General features: G+C 45.3%; 1 protein-coding gene across 7 annotated transcripts in view; it reads right to left on the bottom strand.

The window, feature by feature from the left end:
• POU2F1 (POU class 2 homeobox 1) overlaps positions 1-20,005 on the bottom strand; it is a 141,688-nt gene that overhangs the window by 38,514 nt on the left and 83,169 nt on the right. For 5 of the 7 annotated variants that reach the window (XM_088444394.1, XM_088444392.1, XM_088444393.1 and 2 more), the window contains exons 2-4: positions 8,459-8,521; positions 7,323-7,423; positions 2,809-2,862 (exon numbers count right to left, since the gene is read on the bottom strand). In XM_088444394.1, the coding sequence (XP_088300520.1) occupies positions 2,809-2,862; positions 7,323-7,423; positions 8,459-8,513 (210 nt within the window). In that variant the 5' untranslated portion in view covers positions 8,514-8,521. Of the gene's footprint in view, positions 1-2,808; positions 2,863-7,322; positions 7,424-8,458; positions 8,522-9,671; positions 9,782-20,005 lie in introns of those variants that run through there. The other 2 variants (XM_088444395.1, XM_088444398.1) reach the window with 2 other exon arrangements.

Raw genomic sequence — 20,005 nt, 5'->3', positions numbered from 1 at the left:
CTGTAGCCAACTGGGTACATGAGAGGAACGGCTCTTTTTTTTTTTTTTATGGTAATTAAAACTGGTTAGGCAGAGGATTTGAATTCTGCATTAATTTGCATACTTTCCACCACCTGTTTCAGGGACTGCAGCAGGCTAATTAACATAAAGCTCTGATTAATTCTGCCAGTCATTCGGAGATAATTACAGTACAGGACTGTAAACATTCTGCTCCAGAGATGCCGCTTGTTTGCCAACATCCCTCTTGGGGGAGAGAAAAGTTTTACCATGGCAACGAAAGACAATTTTCGAGCATCTTTCGCTCCAAATGGAAGGTCACTGTAGCTGCACAATAACTGCTCTGCCCCCACCCAGTGCTCTCTACCTTCTTTACAGCACGGCCCATAAGCCATTGTACTTTGTGAAAGGCTGGTTTGAGGTTTGCTTGCAAAAAGAAAGGTAAAAAAAACACACTGCAAGGGTAGTACCCCCCTCCCCCCCCCCCTCTACCTCAGCCATTTAAAAGAAACAGCGGCTCTAATGACCGCTTAATGCAGGGGTGCATTATCGCAGGTCAAATTAGCGGCATACTCAGCGCATAAAATGCTGAGATAGTGACCTGCTGCATTAACTCCCATTCAGACAGGCAGAAACACATTTACAACAGTGAATGGGGGATAAGCGGGGACTTGGTTTAAATGGAGAAACGTGTTGATTCAAGAGGACATAATACAAGGTGCGTTTAATGGTGGCAGAAGGTGAAACACAAGGAAGGAAAAGTAGGCGGTAATTGGATAGTGCATACACCGCATGATTTAGATGACAAGAACGGCATTGCCGGGAGATCTGTAGTCATGTTCTATGCATGTCGGCCCTGGGGGTTTAGATTGAAACGTAATTAACTGCTCATCGCGCTGCTCTTCTGAATACCATACAGAAATGTCTTTAGACTGAAAAGTGCCTTTACATAATTTGGATAGGATGCTTTTACCATAAGTCAAGAAAAGACGACTATCTCAGCTCCTGTATATCAATATTGTACAGCGCTATGGGACAGTAGTATTATTGAAATTTCCACCAGAATACTTCAGCTGAGGAATCGGCTCACAGCCAACGTGATTCCTGGGGGGTATATTTACTCAAGGGCAACTTTTTTTTTTTTAGAAGGGGCAATGTTGCCCATAGCAACCAATCAGATTCTACTTATCATTTATCTAGTACAGTGGTCAGGGAACAGGGGTAAATTACCCCACATAGAGTAAAAATAAAATTCCTGGGGGTAACGGACGGACAGTCGGGCATGCATATGAATCATTCTATAATATAGAATGATTCATATGTATGCCCGGCTGTGCCGCAGGGAGGCTCTAAGCCGGACGCCCGCTGAGATGTTATTACCAGCGGGTGCCCGGCTCCCTCCCTGCAGCGCCGCGTTAGCCGGAGGCTGGAGTTCTCTTCTGAACTCCAGCTTCCGCCTCTCTCCATGCGCACTATGGGAGAGACGTCATGACGTCTCTCCCATAGTTCTGAGGAACAGATGGGCGGACAGGACGGCGGTGGAAGCAGGAGCAGGGATTAAGGCAAGTTTTTTTTTTTTTTGTACAAGCGGCACTACAGGGGCATTATATGGGGGCACTACTATATGATTTCCTTCCTTTCAAATCAAGGGGGTAACGTCGGCGTATCTAAATATATTTTGGGGTAAAAGGTTAAAAAGTTCCCTGACCCCTGATCTAGTACCTTCTACAAGACAATAGCTAGAATCTGATTGGTTGCTATGGGCAACCTCTCCACTTCTAAAAACACCCGCACTTTCGTAAATATACACCCTGGTGTCCAGGACTGTAGATGCAGTTGCTGTATGTATGGAATGTTTAACAATTAACACATTGCCCATTCCAAAATTACTGGCTGTACACACAAACAACAGACAGGTGGGGAGGGGTACAAGATAACTCAGGCTCTGGTGCAGCCTCATCTTGTCCCCACGATTTAATCGGTGTGGGAAAGTACAGACCCTCTCTGTGGGGCGCTTGCAGTTAATGAGTTTGAGCCCCATCCACCCAAAAACATCATGGCCACAACCAGGCTCTATAAGAAGGCCGGGTACTTTGCACCTCCATCACCTAACCCTCCTAGCATCTACGGGTTTCGTAGCACAATATGCAAAACAAGCAACTCCTATTCGCCAGGACAAACATCAGAAATTGTCCAACATTGATGAGTTCTAATAAGGAACAAAAATAGACTGTGCATAGCCAGAACAAGTTTGCCTTCGCACTAGCCTTCGCCCTTCGGTAAAAACCCATTGGGTGGAGCTTTTGCTGGATAGGCTGCCATGATATATTTGAAGCAAACAGATTTCCCACACTTAAATCTTAAACAGCTTAGGCCTCTGCCGGAATACGTAATACAATGGATCCACTGCCTGAAAGCAATGCACAGGAGCCTGGACTACGATCCAGTTTCTGATGTTACAAGATGCCAAAACACTCTTCATATCATAAATGTCGCAACTAGCACAAATGTACCTGACCCCAGGGCAAGACTTTAAAGAGGACAAATTATAGACAGAGGCGGCCGCCATTTTGTGGGCAAATGCAATATCCAGCCTAAAAATTTAAGGGGAGCTAGTGAACTCGCTGAGGCAGAAAGTGATGTCGTTCGTTTCCAATGAATGTATAGGCCGAAAACACTCGTGTATATTGGTACAGCCTGAAATATGGCTGGCTCCGCTAAGGGTAGGGTCACCAGCTTACTATGGTTTTCAGCATCTGTGCCACTTGCGCTATACTTCTACTGGTGTAGAGCACAGTTACGATTTCTTACCTGTACATTTAAGGACTGTGCAGCAGCCTGTAAACTTGTGCCAGCGAGCTGAACCTATAAATACAGCGCAAACACAGCAGGTGAATTTCTGCGACACTTTCTAACATGCTGTAATTATCAAACTCATCGGACCTTTGTGGCCACCCCACTAATTACTACTCAATCGAGGACTCAAGCGGCTCTAATACTGAGAGTGATTGTGTGACATTCATTAATGTACAAGTTCCCATACATTGACAGGCACTATATATGGTCTTGTGTCTAGTACGTGCAATCTGCCAGGGTCCCCCATTACCAACCATTTTAGCTCAGAGTGACCCTCTGTCTATTCTCTTTGGGCTACAGACCAAAATTAAATAGATTGAATCTAAGTGACCAGTATTTATATCTTTATTCCACAAAGGTTACTCATACAAAAAAATACAAATAAATAAATAATACAATAAATATAGCTAGCATCGGCACTCAGGGACCTTAGAAAAGATGAGTCAGGACGCAACAGGTACGTTCCAACGTTTCAGCATTTAATTAAATTCTTTCCCTGAGGAAAGAATTAAATTCTGAAACGTTGGAACTTACCTGTTGTGTCCTGACCCCTGTATTTAAGGTCCCTGAGTGCCGATGCTGTCTGCAGGATTCTATTTACATTTGTGCATGAGAGCATCTGGGAAAGTAATTTACCTCTGGAGGAGTGTCTTATACTGGTAACTATAATTATAATATATATATATATATATATATATATATATATATAATTAATTATTAAAAACACATAAAATTTTAACACTCAAAATGTTTCCAGCTGAGGATCCATTTGAAAAAAATAAAAAAGTTTCAGAATGACCTATAGACATTAATACACAATAACATTCGGCATCAGTGTGACTAATGTAACCATTCTGAGCCACTCAAATGGCTTAAAGCGATCCGGTCACCGCGTGGGCCTCAGATTTCTTTGTGCTGCACTACATACTGCTTTGTGCCCCATTCGCATGGGAAAGAGCATTTCATGCAAAGCCTGCGTGTTGCCCATGAGCTAGCGCTCTAATGAGACAGCCGGCTCACCGTCCATGTCAAGCTGTGTCAGATTGCACTACGGTAGCTCCCAGGCTGGACCCATTGTGCGGCTGAAAGAAACATGCCCGGGAGGGAGCTTACGGCACCCTCATGGCAAAATGGCTTTCCTTTTTTGTTTTTGTTACTTACGACATACCACACAAGCACCACGTAGTAAAGCAAAAAAACAAAGGCAGTCAGAAGATACGGTGCCAGGTCTTGTTTACTGCCCTTGATTCTATAGTCTTTTATATAAGATGCAGCTACCATCAGTGAGGGCACTTTACACAGCGAATTGGCAGTACTGGGCGCCATACTGAACTAGTGGCCCACTACAGGTGCCCGTGACCTCTGTTTCCAGGTGAACCTTAGTACATGCTATTATGGGACCATTTACAAGAAATAAAGCCTAAGAACACAATATTACTTGCAGAAAACCCTTGCAAAATAAGTTTTGGAAGTTTACAGAAGACATCTATCATCATACATATTTATTCTGTCCAGGGAAAGTGGGGGTTTACAGTCTATGGGGGAAACTCAATTAGCTGTGATCATTAAGTTGACATGCGCTAACTTAACGCACCTATCACTCGTTAATTTCACTTATTAACTGAATGCGAGCTCCCGTTTAATGCCTAATTCAATTAGAATAGTCGTCTTCTGGCATTTGGGGGATCATTCGTGCAGGTGTTACATGCATTAAGTATAGGTGAAAATTAGGAAATCAGCCTGTACCCCCCAAAAATGCAAACTAATATAGGATAACAGTATAGAAGTCTGTTAGTGGCCATAAGCAAACTACTTGGGTTCTTAACTTGTGTCAAATGTCTGTTATAAGAATTTTTCAATAACCGTGAAAACATCATAGAAAGCAAAGACTAAACGTTGTAGTATAATTAGGGGTGCATACAAATGCCTGTCACTTTATTTTTGGGTCATTTTAAGCCACTGTTAAAAAAATAAATAAAAAAAAAAGTGTTAAAAAAAACACCTGTTACTGTCACCTGTCCCATCCATACAGCACCCCCATACACCTGTCCCATCCATACAGCACCCCCATACACCTGTCCCATCCATACAGCACCCCCATACACCTGCCCCATCCATACAGCACCCCCATACACCTGCCCCATCCATACAGCACCCCCATACACCTGCCCCATCCATACAGCACCCCCATACACCTGCCCCATCCATACAGCACCCCCATACACCTGTCCCATCCATACAGCACCCCCATACACCTGTCCCATCCATACAGCACCCCCATACACCTGTCCCATCCATACAGCACCCCCATACACCTGTCCCATCCATACAGCACCCCCATACACCTGCCCCATCCATACAGCACCCCCATACACCTGCCCCATCCATACAGCACCCCCATACACCTGCCCCATCCATACAGCACCCCCATACACCTGCCCCATCCATACAGCACCCCCATACACCTGCCCCATCCATACAGCACCCCCATACACCTGCCCCATCCATACAGCACCCCCATACACCTGCCCCATCCATACAGCACCCCCATACACCTGTCCCATCCATACAGCACCCCCATACACCTGTCCCATCCATACAGCACCCCCATACACCTGTCCCATCCATACAGCACCCCCATACACCTGTCCCATCCATACAGCACCCCCATACACCTGTCCCATCCATACAGCACCCCCATACACCTGTCCCATCCATACAGCACCCCCATACACCTGTCCCATCCATACAGCACCCCCATACACCTGTCCCATCCATACAGCACCCCCATATACCTGTCCCATCCATACATCACCCCTATATACCTGTCCCATCCATACAGCACCCCCATATACCTGTCCCATCCATACAGCACCCCCATATACCTGTCCCATCCATACATCACCCCTATATACCTGTCCCATCCATACAGCACCCCCATATACCTGTCCCATCCATACATCACCCCTATATACCTGTCCCATCCATACATCACCCCTATATACCTGTCCCATCCATACATCACCCCTATATACCTGTCCCATCCATACAGCTCCCCCATACACCTGTCCCATCTATACATCACCCTCATATACCTGTCCCATCCATAGAGCACCCCATATACCTGTCCCATCCATACAGCACCCCTATGTACATGCCTCACTACTTTAAACCCATTTTCCAATGCTTTTTACTTTTTCACCCCAAAAATGACATGTCATTACTAGCCAAATTAAGCCAATGAAAAAATATATTTTGCCCAATTTGTCATTGAGTAGGGTGTCCCAGTGGTTCTGCACCAAGTCCTGCCATTTTTAAGCAAAAATAGGGGTTTTGCCCAACTTATCAGGTGGTGAAAAGAAATTTGCGATAATTCCTATAGAACCAGGACTAATAGGAGAGCCCAATGCCCATTTTTGGAGAAAAACGGGTTATCGGGGCTAATTAGATACTCCCCTTAGACGCATTCTCGGTAACAAAAAAAAAAAAAAAAAGACGTCTGGCGCTAACAGAGTTGCCCGGGACCTGGCAGCTTACTCACGCCAGGCATATCGCGCTGCGTGGCGTATTAAGGCTAGATGAGCCTTAATACACAGTCTGTACATCATTTTGCCTGCCCAGTCCTTAAATATTCAGGTTTCTTTCTCAAAGATATTGATCCACATGATGTTGCAAAGTGGTGACGTGTAATAACGGAGCCCAGTTCTGAGCTGTAGATTCCAGGTATTAGGAAATTTCATTTAAGACGGAACAATGTTTACTATAGGAAGAACACATAAATCACAGAGAGCTGATGTTAATCCAACACGTCTCTGCTCCACCAATAACAATGAGTGCATGCACGGCGTGTCTGAGGCTCTGATAAAAGTCTGCACACTTCGGTAACTACATGTTTGAATGTTTTTTACACACTCTTTACAGCAGGTAGGATCATTCCTGTGACGCATTATACGGCTGTACACAAGACCAGCTTTTACCGGCCCCATTGTTTACAAACTGAAAGTCTCCGCGGTCTTTGTAGAAGGAATGTTTATGGTGCAACTGAATGTAGAGTTACTCCAGGTGCAAACATCTCGAAAAAAAAAAAAACATTTTAAAAGTCCAAAGGACGTGCTGTGTTACTCTGGCTGAAAATGCTTTTAAGAGGCATTTGTTCTGGCAACCTCGAAGTGGCCGAAAATCACCTTCCTCTGGGCTGAATAGAGCTCTCCAGCCCAGCACTAATCCATATAAACCCGCACAACAATTACCCTGCCCAGCTGGATGCTCAATTTAAGGGGAGGATAATCCTGAGTAGAGTGTAAGCTCTCATGCGACAGGGCCCTCGACCATTTGGAGCGGTCCGTACTGTACGTTTTACAGCACTGCAGAACATCATATTATATATATACATATTACTATATACAATACTATTCAACAACGGTATTTGCAGACATATAAAGGATAAGACACTAACGCAGGTCTCTTACCTGGTGGAGGTGTCCGAGAAAGGCCTGTGCTTGGGCTGACGTGATGGCCGCTCCGACAGGTATCGCTTGCTTCTGAAAGTCCAGACCGTTTGTCTGTGTGCCTGCAAAGAATCCTACAACTTTACAATCTGCTCTTTCCATCTGTACCAATGCCATTTGATGAAATATCATGGGGGAAGTGACAAGCCGCAGCGTAATAGCGTAAAACAGCGCCGCAGCAACCGTAAAACAACAACGCAGTAAAGGTTCTTCGGTTCCCAGGTTTAAATCCCAGTGTCAGCGTATTGTGACCTTGGCGAAGTCACTTCATCTCCCCATGACCCTGGCACAGAATTTATACCGGAAGCTTTTGTGCAGGCAAAATTCATTATTCTACTAACTAGTATCATCTGCAAAAAAATATAATGTAACACATCAAAAACTATCAGAAGATATTCTGAATTCAGGAGATTTTTCATCTTTCATATGTATAATTGGATACAATGAAATTGCAGAATTAGGAAATAAACATTTCAGGAGACGGGTTCAATTTGAGCATAAAAAAAAATATAAAAAAGGAGTTTCAAGAAATTTCAGAATATGCAACATAGCGGTGTGCAGGATTCTGCCTAGGCAGTGGCTGGTGTCACGTTCTAAATTCCCCACACCAGCAACTGTCCAGTCAGAATAACAAAGTTAGGATCACTGGGGGGAGGGGGGGGGGGGGGGATTCAATGGTTATAATTTGGCCGCAGCTCCCGTCTAAAAAGTGACCGGAGCTATTAAATTGGTTTGTGGGTGCGATTGCCGCGTGCACCCGTTATTGCTGCTTGCGCCCTTCTTAGGTGGCGAGCATTTACGTGGCTAATCCTGGTGTATTTGGGAGAGACATACGCGATAAGTAAAGTACTCCAGCGGCACTTGTGCCCATCGGCAAAACAGTTGAATATCGCCTGTCGGGCGCCCAAAAACAATTAAATCCCCCCCCGCTGATCGCGATTAACAGCAAGGTGCAAATATATAATTTATGATTATCCGTTATGTACCATAGGCTTCATGCAGGATAAAGTAAGAAAGATGTGTATTACAAGATACCCTCCTTTAGATGTTGTGGATACATAAATTTATATTTGTTCTGATCTTCAGGAGCCTCTCACCTGTGTTTCCATCTCCACTTTCTGCTGATTTACTGTTTTCTGACGGATTGTTCATTCTTGCATCTGTAAGGGAGACAAGAAAATGATTTCTTGTTTTAAGAAGAAAGATGACGGATAAAAAACAAACAAACAAATATTTAAAGGCCCCCATACACGGTGCGATATAGCAGCCGATCCGACGGATTGTTACGATATCGCCGCTATATCTTACAGTGTGTGGGCATGATATCGGCCAGTGCGCACTCCCGTGGAGTCGTAACATCACACCTGCAGATCTTACTGCAGGTTCACTTGATCTGGGGATGCGATTTACGATCCCATGCAGCACTATGCGGGTGGGGGACGGTGGTGCCGGCATATTGGGCGATTGGCCACCTGATTGCTCCGTGTGTGGGGACCGCCCCAATATGTCTGCTGTCGGATCGCAAGTCGCATATCGCAACGTGTATGGGGGGCCTTAATACAAAATAACATCTTACAACCCCTAAAACACAAATAATTATATGTAGTAGTGGCTGGTTGAAAACTCAGAAGAAAGCTTACGAGTTATGATGGTGGGGTAACCGATAGCAATCGTGCCGTTATAGTAACCGCTAGCATTCGTACAATCAACCTATCCTGCTCCAGTTACTGATAAGCCAACACTCCAGAAGAAAGACTTCAAGGTTTCCATGATTTACTTTGCAGCCCAATAGGTTTTGGGACCAGTGCATTCATTGTGTTCACCTGATACATGTTGTACATGATTCATGGCCCTATTTGAAGGATTCCTTGACTGTGGAACAATGGGCCCCAAACCTAAGTGTCCTCACTACGTCTGATCTGAAAATGCCACGTCGACAACTGAAGGAATGTGTGGAGCAGTCATGCACAATCTACGGCTGTGCCATGATATGCCTGTGACTGGCAGCCTGGTGGCCAGAGTTGCCATCTTTGTGGAGAAGCGGCCACTGATCACTCAGTCCCGATCATCCACTATATCATAGAGATTTGCCCCTGGGCGCTTTCCCAATCACTGCTCTAGATCTGATCTGACAGACAGCTTCTAGCCCAGGTAAGTATATTTAGTGGATCGCCACACTTCATCCTTATTAAAGTTAGCAGACATTCCATTATGATGAATAAGCCAAAAAAGATCAGATAATGAATTTAGTAATGTTTTTGTATTTAACACAAAAAGTAAAAAAGGAATTACGGAGAAATATTTAACTACCTGCTAACAACAAATGTCTGGGTTCTGTTGCATGGTAGAGAATTTTGTATAATCAGTTTTCATTCCCATAGGTCAGAGCCAGAATGGGACGCTTTAGCCAAGTTTTGCTCCAAAGTGCGCATTTATTTATAGGTCTGAAACAAGAAAATAAAAAAGGGAGCACAATTATCGTCCAAGAACCTCAGGACTGCATCTTTTTGATGACATTACTACTAGCCCAAAAATAGTTGGAGCCAAATGGAGAGAGTACGGTGGCAGTACAGGAGGGATGTGTTACTATGGGGTTTGTGTTAGGGACAATCGATGGTCAACCACCAATGGTTGAGATCCAATGGTTCTGAGCCATCAATGGCACAGAGCCCCACAAGGCTTTTTTTTCCCCCCTCCCTGGCGCCAGGACACTGAGCATAGCTCCGTCCCCCTCAATGTGACCCACAAAGGTCCACCCCCCCAAATCTGATTGGCCTGATGCCCAGTGACCTTGAGCAGGGCTGACCATCGGTGGGCGAAACCATTGATTGTTTCCCGACAATGGTTACACACCATCGAGTTTGACCACCGGATGGTACCATACATGGAGACCATCAATGGTTAACCCACCGATGGCCACCTGGCCACATTGGGCTTGATTCAGACCCGCTCGTAAGCGATATGCGCTCGCAAGCGGGTCGATGGTGGCCCAGTGCGTACGCGAGCCCTGGAGCGAGCGCAAAGAGCACTCGCTCCGGCACTCGCATCCAAAAGGGGCAGCTGTCAATGTTGATTGACAGCTGCCCAGTTTGGATGGCGGGGCGGGGGGCTGGCTGAGCAAACGGAGGTGTTCCTGCAGGAACGCCTCCGTTTGTGGGCGGCCCTACTGACATCACTAGTGATGTCAGTAGGTGGATTTCCTGCTCTAATAGTACAGGAAGTCCACTGGGGCTTGCGGCAACGAGACCCTACCGAAAGGGTCTCGTCGCAAGCCCGATGGTCGCGATGGTCTTGACCATCGCAACCATCATCATGGCCGCTCGCATAAGCTGTGGGTGGTAACCCACAGCTATGCGAGCTGCCAAGAGGCCGCAAAAAAAAAAAAAAAACACACGCCCTGATTCAGAGCGAGCGATAGTTTTTTGCGAGCGGCTCTGAATCAGGCCCATACTTCTGTCTCCATAACAATGCTGCGAGGCCTTTTCCAGTAGTAAATTGTGTTTTTCTACATATTTAAGCAAGTAATGTTTTATTGTGGTCCCTTCAAACATTACGATCTCCTCATGCGGCTCTCGGACTAGAAAATGTTGAGCGCCCCTGGTGCGGAATATACGGTACATTGTTTAGTGCTTTACATGGATATACAGGATTGTTACACAGATCTCAGCAAGGGACTCAAACACACAGCAATACTGAAGATGCCTCTACACACTGACTCAAGATCACTTTAATTGGCTGAAATTGTGGGAACTAGATGAAATTACCTGGTAAAAATCGATATGCCTGCATTTAAGACTAAAAAAAAAAAAAAAAAAGAAATATATATATCTCTTCATTGCACCTGTGAGCGCTTCAGCGGTTCCCTGACGGTTATGTTTCAGACTCTAGTTAATCCCTCCAAGTCTGGAGCACACGAACACTACACGCTGGTTAAATATAATTTATATTGTGCTGAAGGAGGCATGGCTGTTCCCCTTTACACAAACTTTGCTTTGTGGAGCTCTCGGGCATTTCCATGGCAATGGCTTGTTTATGGCACAAAGCATTTTCCCTGCAAATTCTCTCAAATTTACAAAGTGCAGTATTGCTAAAAAAATAATCAAGTGATCAGTGCACAGAGGAGAGACGACCAGCTACGCTCACCATCCAATGTGAGGATAAGGGCTTTCGTAGTGATCAACAAAAACAAAATATGGGGATCTCCACTTAGCCCCTGCAGAGAGACCATTCTTATTCTTTTCAACACTATTTGTTGTTTATTCATAAAAGCATCACCAGTCAGCGCTTTAGTTATTCACCTCAGTTCCTGCTCCATTGGAGCTTAAAGTTTACCTAGCACACACAAGCGGGTACATTTTAGTTAGCAGACAATTCACCTACCAGTGGGCTTTTGGAGCTGGTCGGGAATCTAACGCATGACCTCCGCACTGTGAGGCAGCAATGCTGACCACTGTGCCTCTTTGCAGAGATTGTGTTCATTCTAGCACCCTGCACCTGTCACAACCCGTGCAGTTCCTCTTTCCTGCCTGGGGTGTAGCTCTCTGCTCTGGTGCTTTTAGCACACTCAGCTGATGCAACAAACTGCAGAGATACATACCAGAGAGAGCAAGAAGCACCAGAGCAGAGAGCAACACCCCAGGCAGGAAAGAGGAACTGCACGGGTTGTGACAGGTGCAGGGTGCTAGAATGAAACTAAGAGAGGAATAAGTCAATTTCTGTAATGAGTGCAATATATGTAACAAGCCGATCCATGATGCAGATCCACCGCACTCTGATGATTGTCACTTGTTGATTCCAATCATTGTGTCAGAATTGGTGAATCAAGATTGGCCAACATGTTGGATTTTGCAGATCACCCAACCCAGGCACTGGCAGAATGGGGAATTAGCCCAATAGATGCTTCATTTATCGCAAGCTTAAGTCTCTTGTAGCACATCATCTGTAACAGTAGTCTCTTTTTCTGGCACTTAAGTAGCTCTTTTTGCATTACCGGGGTCAAATTATTACCCTACAGCCAGTGTTGGGTTTCCCACTAGGCACAAGAGGCATGTGCCTAAGGGATGCCACTTGCAGGGGGCAGCACGGCCTCTACTCAATGCATCAAAGCTGCTGGCCGTTTTTTTAATTTGCAAACAGCAGGCTGGGGTCATGGGCGGCAAATAGAGGTGTAGGAGGAGGGGGGTTATGAGGTTAGTGCTGCCGGCTTCCTACGCTGTCCACCTGTCCTTCGGGCAGCCCTGCTGAACTGCTTGTGCCTGTGGAGGCTGGAGTCCTTATTTAGTAATGGTCTACTGTAACTGCCAGATAAAATAGATAAATTCTGAAAAATGATGTAGCAATTTACTGTACAGTTATACGTGGACAGTTACTACTTTCTAGTGTCAGAAAACGTAATAATGTTGCGCCCTGCTATGGATGTCCCGACCCCTAAATCCACCTCTGCCTGTAGCTGCATGGGGCTGATCTTTGAGGGCAAGTCTGGCTAACCATGTTGCAGAGATCTGCCCATTTCTTTGTGGTCACAACTGGTGCATCAGAGAGATTCAGAAAGTGTTTGGGGTGCGCCTGTAGTCCTGTAATACGGTGGTAAGCCCCTAACACCTGGTTACCCTCTAAAGGCCAGAAGTGCTCTGACATGGAGATATATATATATATATATATATATTATTAACTGGGAAAAACAAACATAAAACAAAACTTGTATTGGAGGCTTTACAGGCATCGGTATGAGTGACTCGCAGATCACACTCATTTTGTGATAAACAGGTATTAGTAGCGGACGATCTGGTAGGAAAGCAGAGCAGAGTCTCTGTGGCTGAAACAATTACAGATCTTGAAATGACTCCAGAAAGTAGCAGGTGTGAGCAGAAACAGCATCTCGCTTATTCGCAGGAAAGCCAGAACACAAGACGAGGTCAGTAAATCCATCGTCATGTGGCTGGATGACAGAACCGCAGAAGCTGAGTAACTGTATACAGTGCATTCTAGGATACCAGCAAACACTTGTGCAGAAGACTGCAGAAACCTGCAAGTTCTTCCTCATTACCTTTTCAGCTCCCCCAGAATCATAGTGCCTTTTTCTTGGCTAAGCACATCCCGAATAATTACAGCAGAGCCACATTGCTACTTTTACATATGACTGACGATCTGCCGCCATTGACAGCTTATACACCCTGTTCTGATGGCACATCGGAAGCCATCGATTTTAATTAAATTGCCCCGTAGAATTGAATGCTTTATCCCCTTTCCTTAACAAACCAATTACAAACCTATTACCAATTTCATCATCTTAAGGTAGCAGAGGGATTTACCAGTTTGTCAGACAACTCCCCCTAATTCATTTATTTAAACCATCAATAAAACATCCGAACTCCTAAGAACCTCTGTCCCACTAGTACAGAATGCCGGCAGTCTCTTATGAACAACCCTTCAAAACCCAGCTGTAATGCTGACAAATATAAGCCCTTACTTTAACACCCTACTGTACTCCAACCTGTGACCAGGAAAAACATTGAAGGAGAACACTGGCAACATGTCAAATGCACAAGGGGTCTATACACAGCACTCTACGTACCATGTGCGCGTGTCCTATACACAGCACTTTACGTACCATGTGCGCGTGTCCTATACACAGCACTCTACGTACCATGTGCGCGTGTCCTATACACAGCACTCTACGTACCATGTGCGCGTGTCCTATACACAGCACTCTACGTACCATGTGCGCGTGTCCTATACACAGCACTCTACGTACCATGTGCGCGTGTCCTATACACAGCACTCTACGTACCATGTGCGCGTGTCCTATACACAGCACTTTACGTACCATGTGCGCGTGTCCTATACACAGCACTCTACGTACCATGTGCGCGTGTCCTATACACAGCACTCTACGTACCATGTGCGCGTGTCCTATACACAGCACTTTACGTACCATGTGCGCGTGTCCTATACACAGCACTCTACGTACCATGTGCGCGTGTCCTATACACAGCACTCTACGTACCATGTGCGCGTGTCCTATACACAGCACTCTACGTACCATGTGCGCGTGTCCTATACACAGCACTCTACGTACCATGTGCGCGTGTCCTATACACAGCACTCTACGTACCATGTGCGCGTGTCCTATACACAGCACTCTACGTACCATGTGCGCGTGTCCTATACACAGCACTCTACGTACCATGTGCGCGTGTCCTATACACAGCACTCTACGTACCATGTGCGCGTGTCCTATACACAGCACTCTACGTACCATGTGCGCATGTCCTATACAGAGCACTCTACGTACCATGTGCGCATGTCCTATACACAGCACTCTACGTACCATGTGCGCATGTCCTATACAGAGCACTCTACGTACCATGTGCGCATGTCCTATACAGAGCACTCTACGTACCATGTGCGCATGTCCTATACACAGCACTCTACGTACCATGTGCGCATGTCCTATACACAGCACTCTACGTACCATGTGCGCATGTCCTATACACAGCACTCTACGTACCATGTGCGCATGTCCTATACACAGCACTCTACGTACCATGTGCGCGTGTCCTATACACAGCACTCTACGTACCATGTGCGCATGTCCTATACACAGCACTCTACGTACCATGTGCACATGTCCTATACACAGCACTCTACGTATCATGTGCGCATGTCCTATACACAGCACTCTACGTACCATGTGCGCATGTCCTATACACAGCACTCTACGTACCATGTGCCCATGTCCTATACACAGCACTCTACGTACCATGTGCGCATGTCCTATACACAGCGGAAGAAAACATTCTGGGTGCTTTATGCACCATGAGAGCGCGTCCTATACACAGCGGATATGGATATTCTTTGGGTTCTATGCATCACAAGGACACGTCCTAAACACAGCAGAGACAGACATTCTGGGAGCCCTATGTACCATGAGTGCACGTCCTAAACACAGCAGAGACAGACATTCTGGGAGCCCTATGTACCATGAGTGCACGTCCTATATAAAACAGAGGCAGACATTCTGTGGACTATACGTATAATGAGTGCACGTCCTATACAAAGCGGAGGCAGACATTCTGGGGGCTATATGTATCATGAGTGCACGTCCTATACAAAGCGGAGGCAGACATTCTGTGGACTATACGTATAATGAGTGCACGTCCTATACAAAGCGGAGGCAGACATTCTGGGGGCTATATGTATCATGAGTGCACGTCCTATACAAAGCGGAGGCAGACATTCTGTGGACTATACGTATAATGAGTGCACGTCCTATACAAAGCAGAGGCAGACATTCTGTGGACTATATGTATCATGAGTGCACGTCCTATACAAAGCGGAGGCAGACATTCTGTGGACTATACGTATAATGAGTGCACGTCCTATACAAAGCAGAGGCAGACATTCTGTGGACTATATGTATCATGAGTGCACGTCCTATACAAAGCGGAGGCAGACATTCTGTGGACTATACGTATAATGAGTGCACGTCCTATACAAAGCAGAGGCAGACATTCTGTGGACTATATGTATCATGAGTGCACGTCCTATACAAAGCGGAGGCAGACATTCTGTGGACTATACGTATAATGAGTGCACGTCCTATACAAAGCGGAGGCAGACATTCTGTGGACTATACGTATAATGAGTGCACGTCCTATACAAAGCGGAGGCAGACATTCTGTGGACTATACGTATAATGAGTGCACGTCCTATATAAAACAGAGGCAGACATTCTGGGGGCTCTACGTATCATGAGTGCACGTCCTATACACAGCGGAGGCAGACATTCTGTGGAATATACGTATAATGAGTGCACGTCCTATACACAGCGGAGGCAGACAATCTGTGGACTATACGTATAATGAGTGCACGTCCTATACAAAGCGGAGGCAGACATTCTGTGGACTATACGTATAATGAGTGCACGTCCTATACACAGCGGAGGCAGACATTCTGTGGACTATACGTATAATGAGTGCACGTCCTATACAAAACAGAGGCAGACATTCTGTGGACTATACGTATAATGAGTGCACGTCCTATACAAAACAGAGGCAGACATTCTGTGGACTATATGTATCATGAGTAGCCAAAGTGTAAAAAGGATACTGTACTGAAATTCAATAACCATAATATATTCCAGACAGATTACCAAGTGAGGCGTTATGATCAGAAGCTCTGTAGCGACCCTGTAAAATATTTAAAATGTTGAGGACATGGAGTGATACCATTGGCTTCTACAGCGGATACATTAAAGTTGAGGTCTTCAATAAAGCATTAATTACGGGAAAGTATTTTACTTGTGCACGCAAGAATTCCTGCCTGTAACCCTACTGAAGCATACCGAGCCTTTGATGTCCTAAAACGGTAGCTTCAATTCTTCGCAGTGGCCAGAAGACCTTCATTAACCAGTGACTTTGTTATATACATCCTACGTTGTCAACGTGGGCTGTACTGCGCAAAGCTTCCACAAGGCGTGTATGCGTCAGGGGTGTAAGCGGTCTGTCGGATATGAGCATCAACCACCTGTATATATTTCATGGTTCATATGAGGCCTTCTGTGGTGCAGAGAGCTCAGGGACGAGCAATGGAGGAAGGTGATAATGGTCCGGATTCAGATGTGGACAGTAATGTGCAGCCGCAAGGAAGCAGCTGTACAATACCGTCCAGCAAATTTTAAAATACTGCATAAGGCGTCTATAGCAGATGCCGAATGACAACAACCCACCCCCCATTTCCGGGAACACTGGCCAGACTTGCTCCCGCATCTCCTAGGGACCCGAAGTGTCTTCTCCTGTAGTCTTATAACTCAAATTGAGAGCAGGAGGTGCAGGGGGAACTGGCCAGCACAGTCAATTGATTGTTTGACTGAAGCTTCCAAAGAACTTCCACTCGGTGGCCAGGAGGCTGCAGCCTGGGGTTCACGTCTCCAGCCTCTGGAGCCCAATTTCGGCCAGAGAAAGTGAGCCAACAGCAGAAACCTGGGGCCAAGTCTCGAAGGGAACCATTCCCCGTGCCAGACTTGCTGGAAGCTGAGGTGTGGTTACCACTCCCCAGTGTCTATTAGGGACAATGTTAAATGTGTGCATGCATTGCACCTGCACATTGCTTATGGGTAAGTGACCCAGGACAGGCTTACTCCTGGGGTATTGTGAAAGAGAACTGGATAAAAAGACAGCCTGCAAGCCCTGAGTGTGTATCCTCTGAACATCAGAAAAGGTTGTACTTCTGTGACATCTTGTATGCTGTGATTGTCCCAAGCACCTTCAGCAAGGGACTAATCTTTGCAAAGACATTTGATCAATAAACATCTTGCCTTAAGACACCTGCATCTGCTTGTATTCTGTGATTACCAGAGTAGCGCAAAATGCTACTCCGTTCTCCGGCTGTTCTGGATTCAGCTCATTGTCTCCAAGCTGGAACCCTCTGGCAGATATCCAGCACAGACTTGCCCATAGTGAGGGACCAGTAGAAATTAGCCGGCACTACCCAGGAAGTGTTGCAGCAGCGTGACTAGACAAAGTACGCCATTCCAGGTGCCAGTGTTAGAAGCCTGGCGGTGGCAGAGAGTTACCCACCCTGTCTACGCAGTGTGAGGAATCAGCAACAGGTGGATACTGACAGTGAAAGGAGAGATCATCCAGTTACATCCTCCTACATAGTTGTAATAAGACCTATAAATAAATCTTTGTATGAAAAAAAAATTGACCAAAATGCCATATACAGATAAGAAAACAGGAAAAAAAATAATATAAAAAGATAATTAACCAAACATACTGTATTCAGTGGCATCCTAATCACCACATTATGTCAGATGTCATAAGCTTCTGAGATTGTAATTGGTGGCCAGACGTTCTGCAGTGATCAGATCAGAATCACTCCTTCTATCCGGCCAGTAAAGTTTCGGATGACCTGACCACTGGCCTTGACTATAATACAATTCTATTGCACTCTATACGAACACAGGACGCTACACCCACAGCATTACCTGACCACTATACATGATCATAATACACTTCTATTACACACTATACAGACAAAGGATAATACACCCGCCGAACATGACCTGACCACTGTACATGATCATAATACACATCTATTACACCCTATACAGACATAGGACACTACACCCCCAACATGACCTGACCACTGTACATGATCATAATACACATCTATTACACCCTATACAGACATAGGACACTACACCCCCAACATGTCCTGACCACTGTACATGATCATAATACACATCTATTACACTGTATACAGACATAGGACACTACACCCCCAACATGTCCTGACCACTGTACATGATCATAATACACTTCTATTACACCCTATACAGACAAATTATAATACACCCCCCTACATGACCTGACCTGACCACTGGACATGATCATAATACACATCTATTACACTGTATACAGACATAGGACACTACACCCCCAACATGTCCTGACCACTGTACATGATCATAATACACTTCTATTACACTGTATACAGACATAGGACACTACACCCCCAACATGTCCTGACCACTGTACATGATCATAATACACTTCTATTACACCCTATACAGACAAATTATAATACACCCCCCTACATGACCTGACCTGACCACTGGACATGATCATAATACACATCTATTACACTGTATACAGACATAGGACACTACACCCCCAACATGTCCTGACCACTGTACATGATCATAATACACTTCTATTACACTGTATACAGACATAGGACACTACACCCCCAACATGTCCTGACCACTGTACATGATCATAATACACATCTATTACACTGTATACAGACATAGGACACTACACCCCCAACATGTCCTGACCACTGTACATGATCATAATACACATCTATTACACTGTATACAGACATAGGACACTACACCCCCAACATGTCCTGACCACTGTACATGATCATAATACACATCTATTACACCCTATACAGACAAATTATAATACACCCCCCTACATGACCTGACCTGACCACTGGACATGATCATAATACACATCTATTACACTGTATACAGACATAGGACACTACACCCCCAACATGTCCTGACCACTGTACATGATCATAATACACTTCTATTACACTGTATACAGACATAGGACACTACACCCCCAACATGTCCTGACCACTGTACATGATCATAATACACATCTATTACACTGTATACAGACATAGGAAACTACACCCCCAACATGTCCTGACCACTGTACATGACCATAATACACATCTATTACACTGTATACAGACATAGGACACTACACCCCCAACATGGCCTGACCACTGTACATGACCATAATACACATCTATTACACTGTATACAGACATAGGACACTACACCCCCAACATGTCCTGACCACTGTACATGATCATAATACACTTCTATTACACCCTATACAGACAAATTATAATACACCCCCCTACATGACCTGACCTGACCACTGGACATGATCATAATACATATATTACACACCGCCGGAAAACCAGCAAGAGAAGATCCCGACAGGTAAGTTTTTTACTATTACTAGCCCTCTCCACCCCCTAACCCTCCCCTAGGGGTGCCTAACCCTAACCTCCCCCCCTGTAAGTGCCTAACCTTAACCCCCACTTCCCCTAGT

The sequence above is a fragment of the Taudactylus pleione genome, unplaced genomic scaffold (genome assembly GCF_031769625.1).
Source record: "Taudactylus pleione unplaced genomic scaffold, aTauple2 ptg000361l, whole genome shotgun sequence".
Taxonomy (NCBI): Eukaryota; Metazoa; Chordata; class Amphibia; order Anura; family Myobatrachidae; genus Taudactylus; species Taudactylus pleione.
Note: the sequence above shows the minus strand (reverse complement) of the source record. Positions and strands in the feature narration are given on the sequence as shown.